General features: G+C 35.8%; 1 protein-coding gene and 1 long non-coding RNA gene across 5 annotated transcripts in view; one reads left to right on the top strand and one right to left on the bottom strand.

Annotated features, from left to right (window-relative positions):
- LRRC7 (leucine rich repeat containing 7) overlaps positions 1-4338 on the top strand; it is a gene marked incomplete at its 3' end in the record, with an annotated part of 502056 nt that extends 497718 nt beyond the window's left edge. The window contains exon 26 of the mRNA XM_082614056.1: positions 4231-4338. Coding sequence (XP_082470182.1) covers positions 4231-4338 — 108 coding nt within the window. The remainder of the gene's footprint in view (positions 1-4230) is intronic.
- LOC309800161 overlaps positions 1-21739 on the bottom strand; it is a 163957-nt gene extending 142218 nt beyond the window's left edge. For all 4 annotated transcript variants that reach the window (XR_014293406.1, XR_014293407.1, XR_014293408.1 and 1 more), the window contains exons 1-2: positions 21609-21739; positions 8575-8660 (exon numbers count right to left, since the gene is read on the bottom strand). This is a non-coding gene — a long non-coding RNA (uncharacterized lncRNA). The remainder of the gene's footprint in view (positions 1-8574; positions 8661-21608) is intronic.
- Positions 21740-22994: the final 1255 nt, after the last annotated feature.

Genomic DNA, 22994 nt, shown 5'->3' on the forward strand with positions numbered 1-22994 from the left:
ATATCCTAATAGTTAATGAGACTACTCTATCAGATTAAAATTCTCCAATGGGAAATAATTCCAGGTAGTTAATGGGAAACATAATTATAATTACCTAAGATTCCCACTGTTTGGTCTCATATAGTCTGGCTGTCAGGATTAGACAACATGAAGACTTGCCCAATAACTCTAATATGGTTGCTGTATATTTTCATTTTCCCTCATCCCAAGAGCTACAGTCAGTCAAAGGACACTATATTAATGTACTAATGTATATCTAACATACAAAATACATGTATACTGTCCCTTTAAATGTTTGTCCCTTGAGGGTTAGTTTAATCAATTCAAAATCATACACCAAGTCTCTAATCCCATTTCTCTTTCGGATTCTTAAAAGTATCGTGCTGTCCTTCTTATTGGATAATCCCACCAATTTTGTGGCCAAGCCTTCTAAGAAACTAGTTTTTAAATTTAGAGCTTTGAATAATAAGAATACAACAGAATTCCTGGGAGAATTACAACATCCTCTGGAGAATTTCTTTGATATAAACATCCATAATTTATCCACTTAACAAAACATTTAGCAGAAGAAAATCAAAGATAAATTCAGGAAGGAATAAGAGGATGAAATCCAGAAACTGAGTATATTTTACAGTAAATTGATGAGCTGTAATCACAAAGCTCTACTTTTTGTTAGAATTGCAAATGTTATTTTCATTAACCTTCTATCTTGTCATGTCTAAATCATGCAAAGGGGAAATTAAAAAACCTTTTGTGGCACAGATGTCAAGTGGAATTAAAACAAGGAAGTATACCTTCTGGAAAAAACATAAAAACTATTGTAAAATGATCCTTTATACTTCAAATCAGCTAAAGCCAGAAATCCATTAATTATATATTCTTGAAGCATAAAATTTTTAGAATATCTTTCCTTTCATAGATTGTTTTCTTATTAACTTCATTTTGACTTAAACCATTCACTTAAGTTGCAATTTCCTCAAAATTGCACACATTTTATTATAATCCATGATAGTCTGTGTGTTTATATAAAACATATATGTAGCCAAACGTGGCAACATATTTTAAAACTTTATTAATTTAACATTTGTCCTTCAAATCATCTTTTGTATTTATATTATATACATATTCAAAATGTCAAATGCATAAATGTAGATTATATGCATTTTCGTTTCAAAGCTTCATGAGATTTATACTCTGCAATTAATATTAAATAGTATCCTCCTTTATTTCCTAAGCTCTTCTATTCACACACATGAAACAACCATGAAACATTTCTAGTTGAAATATTGTGATTTTTCTGAACTTCATGTTAATTGGAAAAGCCCTGCACACATGTAGTAACATAATTGTCTAATTCCCTGTCTGAACCATCTAAGATGTAAGCCAGATAGCCATATTCATTTGAACAAATACAATATAAATTTTCTTGGCTCTTCTGTCCTAAGAATATAAAAGAAAGTTCTCTAGAACTGAGATTCTATCTTCTCCTTCCATTCAAACCCCTCTGTCATTACCTCCCCTGGTATCAGGCCTACCATAATGTTCCATATCAAGAAATAGGGCAATTAATCTTAACAAGTGAATTCATTTAATGAACCTAAAACATTTGTTTCAACCTCACAACACCAATGAAACGAATTGTGTCAAGATACAGAGAGTTGTGACATAAATTCCCATCTAGCCACTAGCTGTGTGAGCTTGGATATTTCGTGTAACTCTCTGATCCTCACATTTTCATCTTAAAAAAAAAGTTAAGGTTAACTAAACAGCTCCTTCCTCTGACATTTCGTCCTTCTACTCTTATGGCTTAATGAAAATTGAATTTCTTAAATTCAAGAAAGTAATAGTGAAGTAATATTAATAGTAGTAGCTAACATTTATTGATCGTTTACAGTGTGCCAGGCCTTGTCCTAAGCAGTTAACATATATTAACTCATTTAATCTTTAATAAACTTTCTAAAATAATTTGCTTTCTGATCTTCCAGAATCCTTTCGGTAATTTGAAGCCATTCCCAGGCAGTCCCTAGTTATGCTCTTTTAAATAAGCCTCTTGAGATTCACCTAAATTCTGGCTTAGAGCCAACACATTCCTGGGGACTAGAATTACAGGTAGAGTCCTAATGTTTATTTGACACAGTGGTCTAATTTATCAACCTGCTTATTTCCTTCTGGGAAATCAACTCTTTGTGTTTCCAGCTATATAACTATCATTTGTACCTACAAAGCATGAAAACTAAAAGCCAATGCTTTAAAGCAATATTAAAAGCTAATTTATACAAGGAGTCTCCCTAGCTTGAATCAGAACCTGGACTGTGGGTCTGAACATCTTGAAGCCTTGTTTCTTGGAAACAGACCCAGATTCCAGGACAGAATTAATCAAGCTATGGTCTTCCTCTGCTCTTTCCTCTGTGCCTCAGAAAACTAGGGTTAATTGAAGCCGCTAGGAAATACCTGACCCTCTTGGATTTCCTGCTACCTTTATGAGCCCTCTACCTTGATCCCCTTTAGGATGACCCTTTCCAGTTCTCCTCCTGCCAGTTTTCCTGTTCCCTCCCCTCAGTGCATTGGTATCCTCATTCTTTAGTTCAGCCATCAGGCTAGCGTCTACTTTCTGCCATCCTCTAGCAGGAAGGATGGGGCTCTGTTTGACCTTTCCCTCCCTCACTTCAGACAAATTTACCTAGATGCCCGGGTCAACGGCAAACACTGTCTTTAACTTCTATTCTACACATCCAAAGCCATGGCTCCATCCTGCTCCCCTAGTTAGATTTCCCTTCTTTCACAATGCTCCCTTTTAAACTTATTCTCTGATAATTCTCTCAGCATTCTCTGTGGTAAATACCAGAGTGTGGTAAAACCTAACTTCTGTTTCTAATGCTGCCACCCTGACATCCTTCCTGAACTCCAGTCTCTTATTTCTAAATATATGTGCAACATTTTCCTTGCATGTGTCGTCAGTACCACAAACTCTGTTGTCTTCCCAACTAAGCCTGCTGCTCCTCCAAGGTTTCCATTTTCTGTTAATGGCCTCACAGTTTGATTCTTGTTTGTTTTTATACACTTGTCCAATCAGATGCTAAATCTATTGATTCTACCCTAAAAGTTTTCTCCTTTTTATTTCCTCTCAAGTCTCATTGCCCTAGCAGATAGTCTGACTTAGTCTTTCTACTTTTGAAATAGTTCACGTGTAACTACAACAACACAATTAAGCCAGAGTTAAAACTATAAGAATGAGAGATTTAGCATTTTGGTAGATCCAAATTTAGGACTAAATGTTATTTTTACCAGTACTCGAATAGGTTAAATTAAACCTGTTAGGAATCTGAATGACAATTACAGCTTTGCAAACACTGTAAAGAAAAAAAATTATGGTAGGAGGTGATATAGCAAAATTTTAAAGGGAAAATGTTGATTATTTTATCATGATCAATGAAATATCAGTTCAAATCACTAGAAACAATTGTAGTGTTATGTCAGTAAAGTATTGAGAGAAATAGTAAGAATATTATGGTATCAGATGACTCAGCCCTAGCTTAGCAGTGTGACCTTAGTCATGTTGCTTGGCTTCTCTGAGGTGTAGCTCTTTCATTTATAAAATAACAAGATGAATCTAGACCACACAGAAATTTATTCATTTCTGGATGGGATTGAGAACCACTGGTATAAATAATGAATATATTTGCATTCAAAAATGAGGGAAATAAAAATTATCTTTTTAATATAAAAACGTGTAAATTAAGGACTTTTCAGTGGATCAAAATAAGATCTAACTATACTATATGGTTTGCATGAGTGAAACATTTGACTGTGTTGATGGGTTTATATCAGTGATTATGCAACAAAAAGGCAGTGGTCCTATGAACACTTCCGAACCATCTCAACTAAGTTCCTGCAAACAAATCAGAACAACAACAAAACAACTATTAAATTTCAAATGTATCTGTCTGTTACTGACCAGTATATCTCTATGATTAGCACAGTGACTAGAACTATACTAGGACAATCCTAAGTAGCATATACTAGATACTTGATAAATATTTGTTGAATTAATAAATTGAGTTGAAGCTGGGTGAAATTAGTTGTTCCCATAATTGCAATTCTGCTGTGAATTTAAAAAACACATGACTTTTGGTTGCTCAATACTCCCTTGAATTTTTTTGTTAGAAACAATGATAATGTGGTAAACAAGTATCTTACATTGATTGCCCTGTTTTATTTGTGTGTTTACAGGCAAATGGACATAGTTTTGTACATATGGAACATGAAAAAGCTGTATTACTACTGAAGAGTTTCCAGAACACAGTAGACCTAGTTATTCAACGTGAGCTTACTGTCTAAATACTTTTTATAAATAGTGAAGATACGTCTAGCCAGACCTAATGTTCAAAAATAAATTTATACATAGAAACAAATTTTGCCAATTGCTGGACCAATGGCAAACATTAGTGCCAAATGTATAATACTATATGTTAGCACTGGTCATCCTTAAAAATGTTAACTATATAAATATGATGTTCATGTGGTCATGTATTATTTTAACTGTCAGCCTCTGGCTGTGCATTGGTGCAGTTTTGTTTTTGTTTTTGTTTTTTTTTTTAATCAAATAAGTTTCTTCTTGAAGTGGATTTCATATAATTTCGGAGCACGGAAGCACACACAAGCTCTTTACGAATTCTGCTCTCCATCAGAAACACTGCCTCAAAGTTGTATATGCCTTTATATAGAAAATACAAATATAAAGAATTGTAATTCCCATAAAATATTTCTAGCACAAGGTACATGTTGGCATATATACAAAAAGAATATAGAGAAAAAACAATATTTTCATAAACTAAACATCTCGGATTGAGAAAGAAAATATATCTTAAAATAAGACTTTACTATATTGAATCTTTTTCAATAAAAATTACAAGATAATGCCTTATGAAAGCAACTGTACATATGGTATAAAGTGTTTATATTTGGTTCCATATTCATTTGCTAAATTCTCATAACACAGAGTGAAATATTTCATAAATTAGCCATTTATCTCTGGGACCTGAATAAAAATAGGACAAACTAATTTGTTCAATGCCTTTAGCTAATTACAAAACATGCAGAGTTTAGAAACAGACTAAAGGTCATTGTAGATAAATCTTTTTCACCCCAAATGTAAGCAGTGAATGATGGGTGGCAGGAAAGGTGTTGCTTTATTTCTTTCAAGTTTATGTTGATTATAAACTGTAGCCCCTGTGATTTCTTTACTTGTAAATGTGGAATTTATTTGTGTGTTGCTTTATCCAATTTGCTACTTTTAAATCATTTAAAATGAGTTTGGGGTATTGATAAAATTTATCATTAAGAAAGACTATTGTTAGAAAGTTATGGTGGGTGATAAAAAACTTTGGTAATTAAATATGAAACTTCAAATATAATTTCTCAGAGCCATGGTCTACCTGAATTATTAATTTCTGTGCCTGCTTTTGAGGGCAGAAATAGAGAAAATACCTTTTTTCCCCCAAAGTTTCAAAGTATATACAATTCTAAATTGTCTCGCTGAAAACAAAGATTAGCATAATTAGTATAGAATTAGTTATGTTTACATTGGAAATGTTTTCCTCTATAAATGATCAAAATTCATTTTATAATCCTTTAAAAATATTTTTTATATATTAGTCATTAATTTGATTAAATTATTAATTTGAAATTCCAGAATAATTTTCCAGAGTTGGTTATATGCATTCTTTCTCATATTTTCACATAGCTCTCTTTTTTAAAATATATATAATGGATTTACTTTACATGCTAGCGTTCCAAGTATTTTGTTAGGATTTTCACAAGTGTCACATATTGATGTCACCAAAGCTCTGAGAGTAATATTTGTAAGTTAACTGTTTTATGGGGACATTGAAAATATTGTATTTTTGTAGGGTCTATTAAAATGAGTGTCACTTATTAGAAGTACAGTGGTATTTTTTTGGCAATAGAATTTGTCACTTGAAGGCAAATGATACTTCACTTTATAGATGAGGCACTAATGTTGATGTTGCTTTATGTCAGAGTGACATTATAATTATACTATGATTTTGTAGGCTTTGACATTTAGCAAATGATTAAGTGATTGGCCTCTTTAATATGCTTCCCAGAAGTAACTTTTAAATGCATTTTAATATATTGACAGTTTCTGATGAGAAATGTCTTTCAGAGCCTAATTTTTTCTTTGTCAAAACCTCACACCAAACCACCATATCCAGCCACTGTTATAGGATGATCATCATTAATCAAGATAGAGGCCCTCACTGGCCTCGCAAGATCACTTAAAGGAACAACAAACCCATGGGAGTAGTTCAGTGGCAATGAAGCACCTCCAATCATCCCATTGGATTTGTTTAATCTTTTATGGGAGAGGTGGGAGAAGAGCCAGATAAAGGACCTCCCAAGTCTTTTTTTTTATGTCAGGTTTCCACATCAAACCCAGGGCTTCAGGAGATGCTTCTGAGGCCAAGCTGAGAGGATCATAATCCTAGTAAACACCTCTACCACTCCTGATGTGACAACATTGTCTTGGGCCATGCTTTAATCCTTCCTGTTCTCAGGAAATGAGGAAAAGAGAAAAGTGATCCCTGACCAACTGTAAAAGAAATCTGATGTGCCAAAGCACCTCACTGTCAATTGTACTGCCATGCTGCATACTGAAAAAAGGCAGGTAATATTGAAAAGAGGTATTTTTTTTTTAGGTGGACTGAAAAAAATCACTGATCACTTACAGGGGACAAAAGTCTAATTGATTCCATGGGTGACCAAAACCAATAATACACTGATTTCTGAGTATTGTCTTTTTTGGATAATTGGCTTTACTCTCTGAAATCAGAATCTGGTTTATCTTAACAAAAACAAACAACAAAAGTTGAGGGTGTGCCTTTAAAAAAAAGAAAAACCAACAACCACAAAAAAAGGAGTGGAATTCATGATGACTCCAATAGACTCATCTTTGTCTTTGATTTTTATTGGAATCTTTCTGCTGAGGAAGCTGTCCTGTACCTAACAGAGGGGAATGAGAAAAATCAGAGATGGAAAGAATAAGCACTAAAAATTATTAGTAGAATTGCTGCAGATTTTGCAAGCCAAATAGGCATTACTGGACAGTTTTTAAAACTATTTACATGGCTTATCATACATTGTCACAAAAGCTCTATTATGATAATTCCAGCCTGCCAGACAACACAAGCTACCTAAACAAACATAACGATTTTAAAATAAAAGGGTACTTTTGACAAGGAATATTGAAAGTCAATATAATATACAAATATGTACATCATGCTAATCTATTGTTCATTGAAATCTAAAAATATATGTGTTCCAGTTAATAAGAATTGTAATTACATAGATGTCAAACAGCCCTGGTTGTTTTGGGGCCTTATGTTGGATTGTGTTTTTGGGATGGAAAGCAGTTTTAAAGAGAGGGTGACAAATCAGCATTAATTAGTTCTTAATCTTAAAGATGATATACATATATCACTAATATAATTACTTTTTAAAAGCAGGACTGAAATACCTTTTACTGGGAGAGCTAAAGAGAGGGAATATTCAAAGGGAGGAAGGCTTTGAAGAAATTAGTCTTATATGGTCATATATTAGGTGAAAAGTATCTGCATTTGCCAAAATAATTGATGAAGCCAGAAAAACATTTTACTTTTATTCATAAAATTGATTTAATATCTCCACCACAACTTAAAGCTTTGGAAAATATAGTGTGTTTGCCAACTTGTCTTTCCATTGGCTTTTAATGCTGTCCTCAGTAAATTTCTGCCCCTCACTGGCACACAGATCAAGAAGGTGTATTCTGATGAATACCCTCTTATCAAAGGGCAATACAACATAACCAGATAAAAAGCCACGTTGGCATAAGACCACCACTCTAAATCTTTGGTAAATTCAATTAGACAACATATTCGACTGATTCCTGATATACTGAGAAAACAGCAGGTTTATTGAAACACTGGGTCAGTAAAAAATTATGCAAATAATGAAATATAATAAGTTAAGAAGATGAGTCCTTCATGTAGTATCCAGAAAACTAGGGCTGAGTGTCTAGTAAAGTTCCTCTCACAGAAATGATAAACCATTCTGAGGCTTAATAAAATGTTCAGACACTGGGTTGGTGAGGTGCCCTCTCTTATGGTTGTAGTTACCTGATCATCTGGGAATTGGGGGGAAATCTTCAGATTTAAGATCACTTGCATGAACTTTTTCCTTAGCGATACACCTTCCATTAAGAAAAGCATCCTGACTTGGCCCAGAGTATTTCCCCATTGCTCAGCAAAACCATCCCCCAAGTATACATTATAGCAAGAAAATAGAATGTGGGCTGTGGAAAAATAAATGTGCACCAAAGAAAGCATGTAGGGCAATATTATAGGAGATCCTGTGTATCAGCTCTCCTATGCAATCTTTCAGCTTCATTTGATCTAAACTATTCAGAGAATATTTTTTGAAACACCCCACTGTATAAAACTAAGGCAGATACAATCAAATTTTCTAGTTATATTCTGAACGTTCTGGGGGGCATTTTTGTTTCTAGTATGCAAAACTGACCTCTCTTCCTCACTGTTGCTGCTGCTGAACATCCATTCCTTCAACTCCCCATGATGTTCCAAAGGCAGTAAATGGCCGCTTCTATCCTGCTGACACAAGAATAAGAGGCCCCCTTAGAGTTCTGTTTGGAGACCCCTGAGTATCAGCTGATGGTTTCAGCTCCCAGTTTGGAGGAACTTTCTTGGGTGATCAAGGAACTTGGAATAGTAGCATTAACAAAGGCTCAAAGGTGAAAGCACTTATGAGTCTGACAACATCAAACAAAGCTTGTATGCAAGGGTGAAGGTGGCAATGCCTTAATAGAACTGTTTCCACTTCTGTTTTTAAAATGTTGAACTTTACGGTATTGAGGACTCTCTCTGAGGCTCCCACTTGATTGTTATGGGGACAGGTTGCAATCGTCTTCACCTTTGACACTGTCTGCAAGAGAATGGTTTGGAAACACTATACTGTGAGGGTATAAATTGTACAACTTTTACTTTGGAGAATGCCGAGATTTCTGATAAATGGAGGGGGAAAGTCCACTCTAAGTTTTGATTAAAAAGAGTAAATGAAAACCTAGGAATATTGAAGCCTTTGGGCTTTTAACTATGTGATTATCATAATCTTCCCTGAGAGCAGTTCCATGGGAAGTAAAGAGAGGAAAATAATTCACTGGCTCCAACTTTATAAGCATTACTTTATCTGGTAGTGTTTCCCTTGTTGGATTTTGCTGTGTAACAGTTAGCTTATGCTTTGTAACAACTCATTGAGCACTGAACAAGATAAGAAGTGGACCTGGATGTAAGGCAGGCACAGATGAGAAGGGTATCTCTTCAGCCACACAAATATCTCCCCAAATTAGCCTGGGCTGCAAAACTCACTTTTTTTGCCTAATTTTGTTTTTGTTAATAGCAGCACCTCAGAGTGGAAGATTGTGAAATTCAAGCAGTGTTTATGTAGAAAGCACTGAAATCCTGTGACTCTTGAGGTTGTAGGCCTCGCCCTTTTGGGGGGGCTGGGTGGGGGTGGGGAGCTTTTAAAATGTTTCATTCTTTAAGCTAGCATAATTTTCAATGTGTGTAGGAAAGGGTGTTGGGGAAAAAAGTTAAATGAATCATCCAACCATTCTCTACTTTTGAAAATACAAATATTTTTTCTTAAAACTATCACTGTTGTACAAACACACAAATTGTATTATTTGTGCCAGGTTTTTTCCTGCTTTAAAATAACATGATGTGTAAGCAGCCTACAAATAGTCAAGTATCTCTATACGTAGAGTAAAATATCTTAGTACAGAGACTTATTTTCATCACCAATCTCCACAATTCCTCCATAGGAGAACAGTTACTGTAGCTGAATCTCAGATGCCTAAGGTATGTCATTCATAATTTCAAAACATTTGGGGACATTTTATTGAAGAATATAACAAAAACATTAAATGCAATGTTAATAAATATTCGTTGAGCATCTACTACATACCAGGCACTGCAAGGGCTGTAACATGGTGTCCTCTGCACAGAATCTCACAATCAAGTGGAAAGATGAGAGAACTTCCAGATCAAAGACAGTGCAAGGCCATATGGTGAGTCCCTTTGTCCCTGCCCTCAGCCCATGTACTGCAAAAGGAAGCAGCATCTTTATCTAGTCAAATCTCTTTTGGGTTTGAGCATGGTTTCTCCATTTGGAGCTACAGATAGGTCTCCCCACTGGGTCCTATGGCCTTTGGGAGGCAATATGAATGTTTTCCAAGACTTAGGACAATATTTGATAGGCTAGAAATGGCAAGAGTGGATGCCTTACTGGACAAGATAAATAGCAGCTATAATCCTTCGAATCTGTGAAAGAGAATTTTGCCAATTTGTTCGCTCCAAAGAAGAGAGAGACTATTAGAAAAAATGATGTCCCTCAACCTGGCTCAGCACTGTGTCTATATTCCTCTGACATGATGGAAGAAAGAGATAGAAGTCAGTATTTTAAAAGGCTTGGCATGTTTGATTGAAGAGATTCTTCTATGTTGAATGTCCCCAAAGAGTCCCTCCTATGACCACTGCCTCTTATAGACTGTCAGGAAGCATGTGAGTCCATAGGGTCCAATATTAGAGTGACCCCCTCAGAAATGCAATGAGTTGAATATTCATTCAGCTGGCTGCACTTCATGTTTATTTACTTCAGTTCCTTCAGTGTGGTGAAGAGTATTTTCACTGTGTGCTGTTCAGCCCAGACCATGAAAATACTGTTTGCATGAGGTAGGATCACACATATTCACATATCATAGACATCTATTTATTCTTCCAAGGAAAGTTTGATTATCTGAATCTAGGAATTGCTTGTTTTTCTTCACCTAATCTATACATACTCAGTGTTTTAGACACCTAAAAATCCTTACCTTTCACTTAGTACTTTCTAATCTCAACCTTTGCCCATAATGGTCCCTCTACCGGAATGTCTTCCTCTCCCCATTCTCTTTCTACATTATCAAAATTATATGCGGCCTTCAGGGTCCAGTTCAAACATTACCACCATGAAACTTTCCCTAATCTTAATTGGAAGAAATTTCTTTCCCTCATATTAATACCATCATATTATTTTTTGTATGTTTTACAGTACTTACCACATTCTATCAACAGTCATAGAGGTTTGATATATATATATTTGCTCTTTCCTCTCCTATCACCTGTATGCTCCTTGAGAGGATCAGACAATACTTAAGAGAGGCATTCTAGACAGAAGAGCTTTGAGAAGGCACATCTGGTTTTTAGTATGTATCTTTAGTGCCTGTCATAGTGTCAGAAGCATAGTAGATGCTCAATAAATATTTGCACAATGATTAAGTGGATGATAGGCCTGGCACATAAACACATTTAATAAATACTGAATTAACAGGAAGTTGATGTTCAATTTACATAATCAACTTAAACCATGAAACTTTCATTTTCTCAGTTCATTCCTAATTTTTCTTTCTTCAATTCTCCCTCTTAACCCAATACTCCTCTCCTCCTCAGCATTTCTTCTAAGACCTTTTAGGTTACTGTGCTGTGTTTCAAAAGTTGTATTTAGTTTCCCTTTTATGTGTTCTAAGGACCTTAACACTGTCCAAAAAGTTTAAGAAATGGCTTTTGTTCACTGAATTGGAGTAACATCATATCTATCCTTTTGACTTGTTTGAGTCTTCTTTTCTTTGAAGGAGTCATGCAGATTGATGCAGAAATCTCTCAGAGAAATGAGTGCATAAGGTTGAACTTTTAGTGCCATGGTCTTGATCTTACAGGCAGCTTAGAGATAATTAAGCCCAGTTCCCTCATTTTACCAGAGGCCCAAGGCCTGGAGAGGTGAAGCAACGCTGTGAACTAAGGAGACAAAGTACATCGTTAGATCTGGTTTTAGGTCCATACTTAAGGTTCTTCTACCTGTACACTGTGACTTGGTAGATTACTTTGCCAAGGCTATCTTTAAAATTTGGAGATGTGGGCAATAGTAAACGAAGTTGTGATAGGGATGGGGCTAGGGAAAGGTAGTTAGAAGAGGGAATCCCCAATCCTATTTTAGCTCTAAAATTTAATGAAACCACTGCCTCATGCTGCCTGTTCTAGAATAAGAAAAGTCTGTCCACAGGCCTTTGTCCATAGCTCAGCATAACAATATTTTCACACTGCATTTTGGATCATTTCATGGACAGATTCCACCATATTCATCCTTAAAGTGAAATGTCATACACTCCAGCCAGAATTCTCAGGCCACTGTAAAAGCTTTTAAATTAACATGATGAACTATTTACATAAATCACAGAAAATTTGGTTACCTTGATAAAACCCCATGCCCCCTCCCAAACTTTTATAGAGGTCAAAATCTGGCCTACTGATCTCAAAGTAGAAAGAAAACTATTTATACTGCCATTGGAATTGGCTTTATTAGATACATTGCCTTCATTAGAGGCAAAAATAATATAATTCAGCCCCTGAAAAAAAAAAACCAAAGGGTCTAAGGGAGAAGAACACTAGGTTGGTAACCTCCTAACCAGAGTTTCTTTATTACCTCATAGTATCTTGCTTTCCTTGGAAATAAAGCATTTCTTTCTTAGCTTTCTCTCAATGGTATCTTCCGTATTTTTCTATTTGGGTTTCATAGAAAATTGAATACAGAATTCAGTGAAATCGTCTCAAACATTAAATCCATTTCTCATTTACTGTTTTGTTTATACTAATAATACTAAATACTAATTACTCCATCTGCCTCTGCCTTTTAATTTCTTTATATGAGGAGAACTTGCTACCAGGCTGATTAGGGCATCTTTTCATGGAATTTTGTATCTAGGAGCCGTTAAGTATATCTTGATGGAAACTTCCATCATTTTCTTTGATAGTAGGGTGCCTCAAACTGCCCAGAAGCCTACACCTTGGTCTTATAGCCCAGTGTCTATATATTTACATGAGGAAAACAATGCCGATTTCTGTTTGAACAAAAATGAAGTGAAAATGAAAAGGGTAATATTAATTGAGAGAGTAACAGGTGAGTAGTAAGTGGGTAAGAGTATTTTAGAATAGTAGTTCTTTAAGTATTTTCAGTAAGAGTATTTTAGAAAGGTGAGGAAGAGTAAGAATAGGCTGGATGAAGGGGAGAAATTATTAAGTCATTAAGGGGGTAAGAATGAGAAAGGGAAAAGAATGGAGACAAAAGGCTGGTAGAGAGGAATGAAAGAAACTGGACGGCAGAGATCAGACCCAAATTCAGACACACCCTCTGGTCTCCCGGTGACCACACCCCTCCTTCAGCCAGCCCCAGAATTCCCTTCCTCTCCCTCCTCTCCTGGCAGGAAGAGTGATCTTTCAGCTCTTCTTGGTAGTTGACCTCCCTGATACTCTTCCAGAAGTAGAAAGAAGAATTCAAAATGAAAAATAAGGCATATATTAGAAATATCTTTCGTTTAATCGTTATTTATGCCAGAAAGTATTTTTGTAATATAGTGGGTAATTTTTTTTAGTCACGTAACTTCTCAGTAAAGGAAAAAAAAAATCACTAAAACTTAGCTCATAAAAAAAATATTACCATAGGACTTTTCTGAAATAAAGGCCAATAACAAACAATATAGCCATAGGTAAAAGTTCTGCGAGAAGATGAGGAAAATTATTGTTCTATCATAAGACAGAAAAGGACCTTGAGAGGATCTGGTTCCCCTTCAGGGAATTAAACCTCCAGAGAAGAGGCTACCACTTCCCTCACTAACCCACCCTAATAAAGCAACAAATCATATGTTTCATCCCAATAAGACCCTCTGTTTAAAATCACTGGATTCAAGTCTAGCATATCAATAGTATCCTCGTACTTAGTAGGACAGATCCACACTTTTTAGGAACATGTCTGCAGTTTGGAAGAGCTGCCACAAGATGGAGCCCTTATATCTATATTATATATCTAAGTCAGCAAGGCTGTAGCTTGGATGACCACACGCTCTGGACAGTCCATTTTTATACCTGTTGTACTGATATAACTGTTCATAAAAAAATATTAATAAACTGTTGATAAAACTTTTAACACCCCTTTCCACACTCTTTTGAGAGAATTAATTTGAAATAATGCTCTAAATTTAAACAATACAAGAAAAACAATTAAAAGCTTTGAGTTTAAGCAGTTTCTAATTTTTGACTAAACCTCTCAGTTGTATCAACCACCTAGTAGCCAATCACAGAGAGAAAGAGACTCTGCTTTCTCTCTCTCAGCCTCAGGTGAATGTGTGATTTAAAATTCTGATGTTCCAGTTGTTCAGTTTAATTATGACATCTGCCAGTTTAATCGTTCTCTAATTAGCTTCAGTTTTCCAAATATTTTGTAGCTTATCTGCCATTATTTTAACGAGTTTCCTTCAAATATGCTCATTCCAAATATGTGGGAAGATATTTGCCACAAATTTTTTAAAATATATATTTTTAAATGAGCTCTCCAAAACTTAAACATCAGGAATTAAGTGTGCCTAGCATATAGCCTTGACTATATAGTTCTAAAACTAGTCCACATCTGAATATGTGTATATCTGTATACAGCTTTATTTCTAGCTGACATCTGGCAGTAACAAGTTATCTAGCATAAACTCCTAACTTTTCATTTTATCGATGTGCACAAATACTTAGCCTAATATTATAATCAGATTTTACTTTATTATAAAGTGAATATGGAATGTATTTCAAACTATGTCTCATAAAGTGATAAACAGAGTCGAGGGGTAGTTTACAATGTCCCCCAACCTCCCTTCTTTCAGTCAGCATGTCTGGGTATTGGCACAGAGCCCAGAGCAGCTCTGGTGACCTGTGGCCTCAAGCTATTTTGGTTCATAAGCATTTGGAACTTCAGGGCCTCTACTGGCTAGAGCATTGTTTTAAAAAACCAAAATTTTCTGTTTACCTCTTCTAAGTTTATTATACCCTCACTCTCAGAGCTTAGTCATCATCCTTGTTTGAGCCTCCCCTTTACTAATTCCACCAAAGGCCTACTTATTCATGGTGTTTCTCTGCCAATCATCTAATCTTTGCTTCTTTTAAACCCAAGCAAAAGTAGAAAGAAAACACAGTGTTCTTTCCCAAAGTCTAGGTAAAACTATTTAAATCCTCTGGTGTTTTCCTCCAAAGGAAACAGTTTCCTCTGGCCACATGATCACCCACCACTAACACAGTATGTTCTTAGCAAATTCAGTCAAGCTTCTTTGGGGGTTGGTGCTTTATAACTTCTCTATGACCTCAAATGTGCCAATTTTAGTGCACCATCTTGGGTTTGCTTACGAAGTATGCTTCTTCTCTTTTCAGAAAAGAAAAATATTTCCTAAACAATTTAAATTGTACACAACATGGCCACACATTCTAAAGCAAATATAGAAGGTGTCCACCAGGGTTTTATTCTTTTGAATACAGATTTTGGCTTGTTTAATTTGCCTTATTTTCTATTTCATCATCTTTTTCATCCCTTCTCAGACTTCCAAAAGCTTTCCATGATAGGTTTGGTTGTAGAAACTGGAACTAAATATTAGAATATAAATTAGGAAGAATTTGTACTGAGAATGAGAGAAGAGTTACTTGAAAGCCATTTCTGTACTCCAATAGTGGGGTTTTTTTGTTTGTTTATTAATGCTTGTGGTACTGGACTATCTCTAGATCTTGGGTATCAACTAGTACCTAAAGTATTATATTTTATCATGTATGGAGAGTCTTAGTTTTGTATTCCTGGGAGCAATTTCTAGGTCAGTGCTTTCCATTCAGCAGCCAGCTTAGCTCTCACAAGTACTGAGATATTGATCCCCTCAGAGCACAGGGGCTTGTAACTTATTGCTTTCACTTGGGGCTCAGAGAGGCCTTATCTATTTTACTCACCTATACCCCATTATTCAGAACAAACACGACCGTTTTCTATCTGTGCCATGATGTAAAGAGGTTGGGAAGCTCTGTTTTTAGGTACAACAAATGAGAAAACCACCAAGGTTGGGTTGGGGTGTGGAGCCCTAAGCAGTTGAGGGAAGAAGAAACCTGCGAGGAACCGTTGCTTAAAATGCCTGCATCCCTTTGCAACACTCCTTGCATGCCTCCCCCCTCCCAACAGAATGCTGATTATCCAATTGTGTCATCTCCCTATAAAGTAAGTGAATGATGGACATATTCAAGACTCCACTTACTTCTACTGATGTTCATTAAGCCAGAAATCACTTGTAAAAGAAAACGCTGTTAAGTCGTGGGCAAGCCTCAATCTCCAAATCTGATTTTTCCTTTATCATTATGTTCTTGACTTGTAACATTTTACTTGCTGTCCTTCTGTTTGTTTTAAATTATCCATCTTTTATAGCAAGTCTTTGGACATAAATTTTCAGCCTTACTTGTGGTGTCATTCAACTTAGCAATAAGTATTTTGCACTTGATATGCAAAATACTTATTGCTAAGTTGTGATCAAGACAGATTCTCTAGCAGGCCATTACTCTGTGTTCTTTATAAAACCATGAATATTGCTAGCAAATGTTACAAATCTGTTTGTGACCATTTCTCAGAAAAATTCAAACTCAAGACTCTCTCTCTCTCTCTCTCTCACACACACACACACACACACACACACACACACAATCGGGTACTATTTTCTTTAGGTTTTCACGTACTTCCCCAAAATGATAGTTACTATCCCGGTGACCTAGGGACCTAGATCATCATAAACTACTGAAGGGTAAGGGACTATGTCTTCTTTTCTTTTTAAACTTTCCATAAATATGCCCGGTACATTCACCTACACTCCCACAACAATATACACTCATATTTAGAATATTTATCCAGACCTGTATGTAAGTTTGAATAGATCTATAGCTTGGAGAGGTGGTTAAGTAATTCTCTCCTAAGTCTTCCTCTGAACTATCCTAAGATTTGTCCTGTAGCCAATCTATGTGTTTATCTTTTAAGAAAAATTATCAGTGATAAAAACAATTTATTTTTTCTTCCTGTGCATTCAATTTAATAAACATATTTAATGAGCAAAAGATTTTGAGAACAGAGGGAAATATAAATATAAATAAGCCATGGTTCCTCCCCTCAAGAAACACAATCTAATGGAGAGACAGACACATAAAAAGTCTAATAAATGCTACTGTGTAGGTACAAAATATAAGGCGAGAACAGTGTATTATCACTTTTTGTCTCAGTGTAATAAAATGGCAAATGCTTCCTTTCAGCTTTATTAAGTTTTTCTAATGTGGATGAGGAATTTTTTTCTACTCCCGTAGGAAGGCAGGATTCTATCCCTGATATATGTTCTTTTCCAAAAAAGACAAAGTTTCAGGCGACAGTGAGAATGTAAATCTCTGCAGTATGGTCTAGAACAAATCATATCTGGGAGGGATGATCACTAGCTAAATTCTCGCTTTCCTCTTTCATTTGTCTTTGCCCTTCCTAGGGGTTGCCCCTTAGGAGTCAAAGTCAGAAATCAAGGGCATCTCCAGCTTCCTGGAGGGAGGGCACCAAAGCCTGATAACAAAGGCCTACTGTTCCACTTGGAAGAGATCAATATCAGGAAAGGAGAGAATAGAACAGTTAACCTTTAGTATCTCTTGAAATCTTTGCTTTAAAATAATTTGTATTTTAAACACCTTAAAAATGTACATACTTTTAGTGGACTTGTATATTCTAAATACTTATGTACCTATATATAAGGAAAAGATCACACTCTTGACTATTGATAAACAACCCCACGTTAGGAAGATGTTTTCTGTGTGTTTAAGAACAGAACAGGATCCATTAGAGTTCAGTAAAAAATGCAACTTGAGCAGTACCTATGATAAAATTTTCTAGAAAGTAGAAAACTAAAGAGTGCCTAGAACTATGCAGATACAGACCAACTCTCACACATACCATTTAGATGGACAGCTGAAATACCTATGTGGCCAATCCCCACACCCTTCTCTAAGTGTTGACCGTTGCAGCTGCCCTGGTAACATCTCTTAAGCACTAAGGAGTGGAAGCCATCTAAATTCCCACAAGTTATTCTGAAGGAGATTCTGAAGAGAAATAGCAGATATGGTTTTATATGCAACAAAACCCCTGAGTTTTTATTTGCTCTTTGAGGTTAAAATCAAGGATTGTCAAACTCAGGTTAGGATTAGCCTAGAGGTAGGACAGCAACTGTATAATAAAGGGGGTTTCAAAAAGTATATGAGTTCAACCATGGTCTGGAAAATTAGCTGCCATTTGGTGATGAAGCGGTGGGTTTAACCTTGAAGCAATTTAGTGGCTTTGTGCAGCAACTTAGAAAATGGAAGTTTATTAAAACTATTTGCAATGGACTGTGTAGCATGCTTGAATTTGAAAATGAGATCATGCTTCTTAAATTCTTAATCAGAGGGATTCTGACCTACAGATATCACTTTGGGCATATTTCTTAAGATCAAGTTTGAAAGGTATTGAAAAAAGGCCAGTATCTACATATATACGTATGGTCAGTGGTCAGTATGAGAGGCCATTATTTTTCTTTTGGCTCTGTTAAATTGAACTATCTGTTTATTTAGTCAACACCTCACCTTAATCCAGAAAGGACAGCTATCGAGTGTGATGCCTCCTCCTTTTGTTTTAAGTTTTTTAATAAAAATTACATATATTTAAGGTGTACAACACGATTTGATATACAAATACATAGTGAAATGATAACTACAGTCTATCTATTTAACATCTCATCTCCTTACATAGTTACCATTTTTGTGTGTGGTGAGAGCATCTGAAATCTACTCTTTTAACAAATTTCCAGTATTCAATATTGTTAACTATAGTCATCATGCATATTAGATCTATAGACCTATTCATCATATGCCTTCCATGCAGAGATCATCATTCCACTCAACTTTTTTGATTTCCAAATATTTGTGGTAGCTGAAAGCAATAAATGTCCTAATATTGGCAAGACTGGCTATTTGTGAACTATATGCTGAACTGAATGATATACTAGAGAAAACTATGTAAAAGTTATGTCTGTAAATCTTTATGGTACATGATACAGCAGGGAATCACACAACCTCAAAAAAATTGAGAAGGGAAATCAATTGTTTAAAAAAACTGAAGGAATCAAATTTAAATTCTCAATATATCATGCGATGTGTTATAACTGTTTCAAATTCTTGTCTAAAGAATGAAGGGATGTTGTAGGACTATTAAATATATTAATGTCAGGTGGCCTCTTGGCCTGGTGGAGAGCTCAAGTTTGTCCAAAGTATGATCTACCAGTGAGAGAATTAGTATTAAAACTCACAGAAAAAGATAATCATTCTTTAGTTTAAGGCAGACCATTTAGTCTTCCTCCAAGCATCTGCTGCCTGATTTTAGAGATAAAAGAAATTAAAAGAAGCAGTCTCTTATTTATCATATGTCAAATTCAAAGGCATTACTGCTTGTGAAGACCCTATTATATTTTATTTGTCTATCTCAGAAAGAGATCTGCTGAACTGTCCTTAGTGCTTCAGCTTTAAAGATTAGCCCTGCATCAGGTTATTCTAAGGCTTCCTACCCTCAGAAACATAGATGTCTCAAATCCTGAAACTCACTGAAATATTGATATAAGAAGCAAGAAACTGTACTCAAATTTCTGTTTATTATCAAGTTTGCCTCCAAACTCTGCAAGTAGTAGAAAATAAGGTGTTTTACTGCATTTCAGAACTCTGTATGCACACTTGGAAAAACAGAAATGTAATGGGCTTCTAGCATTTCAAGAACTCATTGTTGAGACTGTCAAAGGATTCAGTAAGGAATTCTAACAACTAGAACAGCAAGTCATTAGTGAGAAAGAAAAAAGCATCTCTAGTGAAATCTGTGGCCAGTGGACTTTAAACCACACAAACAGCATATTTTATTCAGACCATTTGAAGTTAGACATACCCCAAAGACAACTATACAATAATGGCTTGTCTCCTACTTCCTGGGTGATGTTGTTTTTAGCTTTTAATTGTTAGGAGGGTGGATCAGGTGAAGGGTTTCACTACTACTTGAAAACTAGCTCTCCAGCAGGAAGGGTGAAATCAAGTCCTCTATAGTGTGACCTTCCCTCATCTCCTCAGGGGAATTACATTTAAATATGGGCCAAAGGTTGGTCACAGGAATGAGGCATTAATCATAGGATTTCAGAAAGCAGCCTTTTGGGAAGCTAGAGGACAGGACAGGTGTCTCCCTGGAGCCTCCAAAAGTGCAATATGTAGGTCTGCTTTCTCAGATTAGGCTGAAACTCCAAGTCCTTTTTACAAATTGTCTTGGAATCCTCATCTGGTTTGATCAGTTTATTATCAACTCCAGAATAACAAAGGAGGGTACACAGGAGTACTTGTATCAGGTAAAGTGAAATAGTGGTTTCCTGAATAAAACTAATTTAAATTCTAGGTTAATTAGCTGCCTTGTTGGGGGGAGGGGGGAGAGGGACCACAGATTTGAAAGCTGTGTCTTTTTGGTTTTTGTTTTTTTTAAATTTGGGAAGGTTTTCAAGCAATAACATATTAGGTATGCAATACTCTTGTCAGGTAGTGTGTGTTGGCTTTGGAAAGGTGAGAATTGTTACAGCAGGCTGCTTTCATTTATCAAGTTAAGCATGGGCATGCCTTTTGAAGGACACCTTTGATCATATGGTTAATTTAACATTTGGGCTGAAGAGCTCAACATCACCAGAGATGGATCTGAATTTTACAGAGCCCCCCTTATCCAAACTACAGCACGCTTACTGCTTTCTTCCTGCATTCCCCAGATAGCCTCCAGGACCAGAGACCAGCACATCATTTTGTCCATTTTCATTGGTCTGGCCACACAAGGAACATCCTGTTTAAATCTCAAGTGCTCAAATTGCCATGTTGAAACCAACTATCAATTTTCTCCACATTTAATTCTCAGCTTCTTGTCATTTTTTCATTTTTCTGCATTGGTTCCCATGGTAACAAGCCTGTTGGCAGAGAAAGTGTAACTCTGCTTTTAGCCTTCTGCACAATACAAAATCCTTGCAGTGATCCTCAGGCAAGTGTCATATAAAAAGGCAGCAAGGGTACAGTTCCCTAGGTTAATGCCTCTAATCCCTTAAGCTACCACATGCACTTCCCACCCGATTCCCCAAACCAGGCCTGCTGACCCCAGAGAGGAAAGTCAGCGTTCAAGGACACTGTCCAGAATCCATTCACCTGTTGATACAAGTACTGAAAGGCCCAGGGCCCTATATCCAACTACAGAGGCAAGGATTGAACCTTTTGGTTCAGATGGCTTCCTGTTCTGTCAGTGACTTACCTGACATAAATGCATAATTAATGACAATGTTATCTGGGGGCAGATGGAGAAGCAACTTGCCCTCATTTTTCTATAAAATTTTCTCAGTATGCATCTGAGATGTATACAGCCCAGGAGATAAGTATGTCTTGAATTATTCTTAAATCAATGTCTAGTGATAAGACAGTAGGGACACTTAAACAGATTTTTTTCCTAATAAGTAAAGGGGTACATGAGAGGGGGCCAGGGAGTCATCCCAGAAAACTGAGCTCCTGAAGAGGAAAAGATAAAGATTTAGTTAAGTGAAGAAGACACTGTACCTTGTGGCTGAATGTGAACCATGGAGCTTCAGTCGGCACAATTCACGGTTCAAGTATGGAAATCTAAGGAAATGAAATAAAATGAAAGCTAAGGAAATGGGAGTGTAGGGAAAGGAGTTTTTAAGAGTGAATCATCTGCAGAAAGGGAGCCTGCAAATAAGAATGGCTTCATGCAGACTTTGGCCCAACTCTATCCACAAAATATTTTTCCAAGTAATGTTTATTATATATTTTCTTTTGAATTTTAGAATTCCTTTGTGGCTTGACATTAAGTTATATGCCTAGAAACCCCGAATCTCCTATGTCCTCAATATTTAGAAAAAAGCAGGAACTGTTAATCAGAAATTAAACAGTCCTCATATTTGAATGTGCTTTTAACTTTTTTCTTTTAGAAAAGTTAATGAATTCAGGGGAATGAAAATAGATGTTAGAAGTTGAAATATAGGTATCTAAGCTATAGTTAAGAAAACTGTAAATGATTCCTTTTTTTGTTGGGTCTTAAAAAATATGTGATGCTTATGCACACTGAGTTTTAAAGTTAGCAGATTATATTGTATAAAGGTATTTTTGGCCCTTTAGAAATTATTTTCCTACATTAAGAGAAGTTTTCTTATATTAAAAACTTTTTATTGTGACTCAGGTTTTATGTCTCTGTATAGACATACATAGGTGTTTTTCTTTGCACTTGTTTTGCACATGTAATGAGGTTAAATAATGCCCAGGTATGCAGGTCAACTGACCTTTATGATAGCTAGATTAGTGAAAGTATTTGATGAATGGGGAAAAAAAAATCACATTATATTTCTTTGTATCTTTCTCTCCCCAATCCCCTTCCCTTATTTAGTCAGGAGATCTTATGTAATTTTTTGAATAGTCCACAGGAAAATCAAGATGAAACTCTCAGGCAGATAGAACATAAAGCAGTTCCCATATTTGCTATGGTAATTTATTTTCAGAATGTACTGCTAAAATAAATGTTATTTTCAATACTTGCAGTCTTTCCACTCAGAGGACTCTGATTGGTCTTGAATGTGGAAAGGCATCTGTTCAGGGCAGAAAGGAACGTTTTATGTTAAGTTTTACTCTAGAAAATTTGGTTTTAGCTTTGATGACACCTAGTGTCAATGGAATGCAATAAATGTTTAATACTGCTTTATGGTGTTTTTAGGCATTTCCTTTTAACATCCTCAACTACGTTTTCCTCCTCAAAAATGCAAGCCTTAGTATTCACGAGAAAGATAATTGATAGATAAACCAGATATTTTTGTGTCAAGAGCCAATCAAGTTTCTCTCTGTACTCAGTGTATAGAAGGGACTAAAGGAAGCTTAAGGACAATGACACTGTCTTCATATGAAAGAGGAATTTTTTCCTAGTTGAAAAATCAG

The sequence above is a fragment of the Mesoplodon mirus genome, assembly GCF_964341445.2.
Source record: "Mesoplodon mirus genome assembly, chromosome: 3".
Lineage (NCBI taxonomy): Eukaryota > Metazoa > Chordata > Mammalia > Artiodactyla > Ziphiidae > Mesoplodon > Mesoplodon mirus.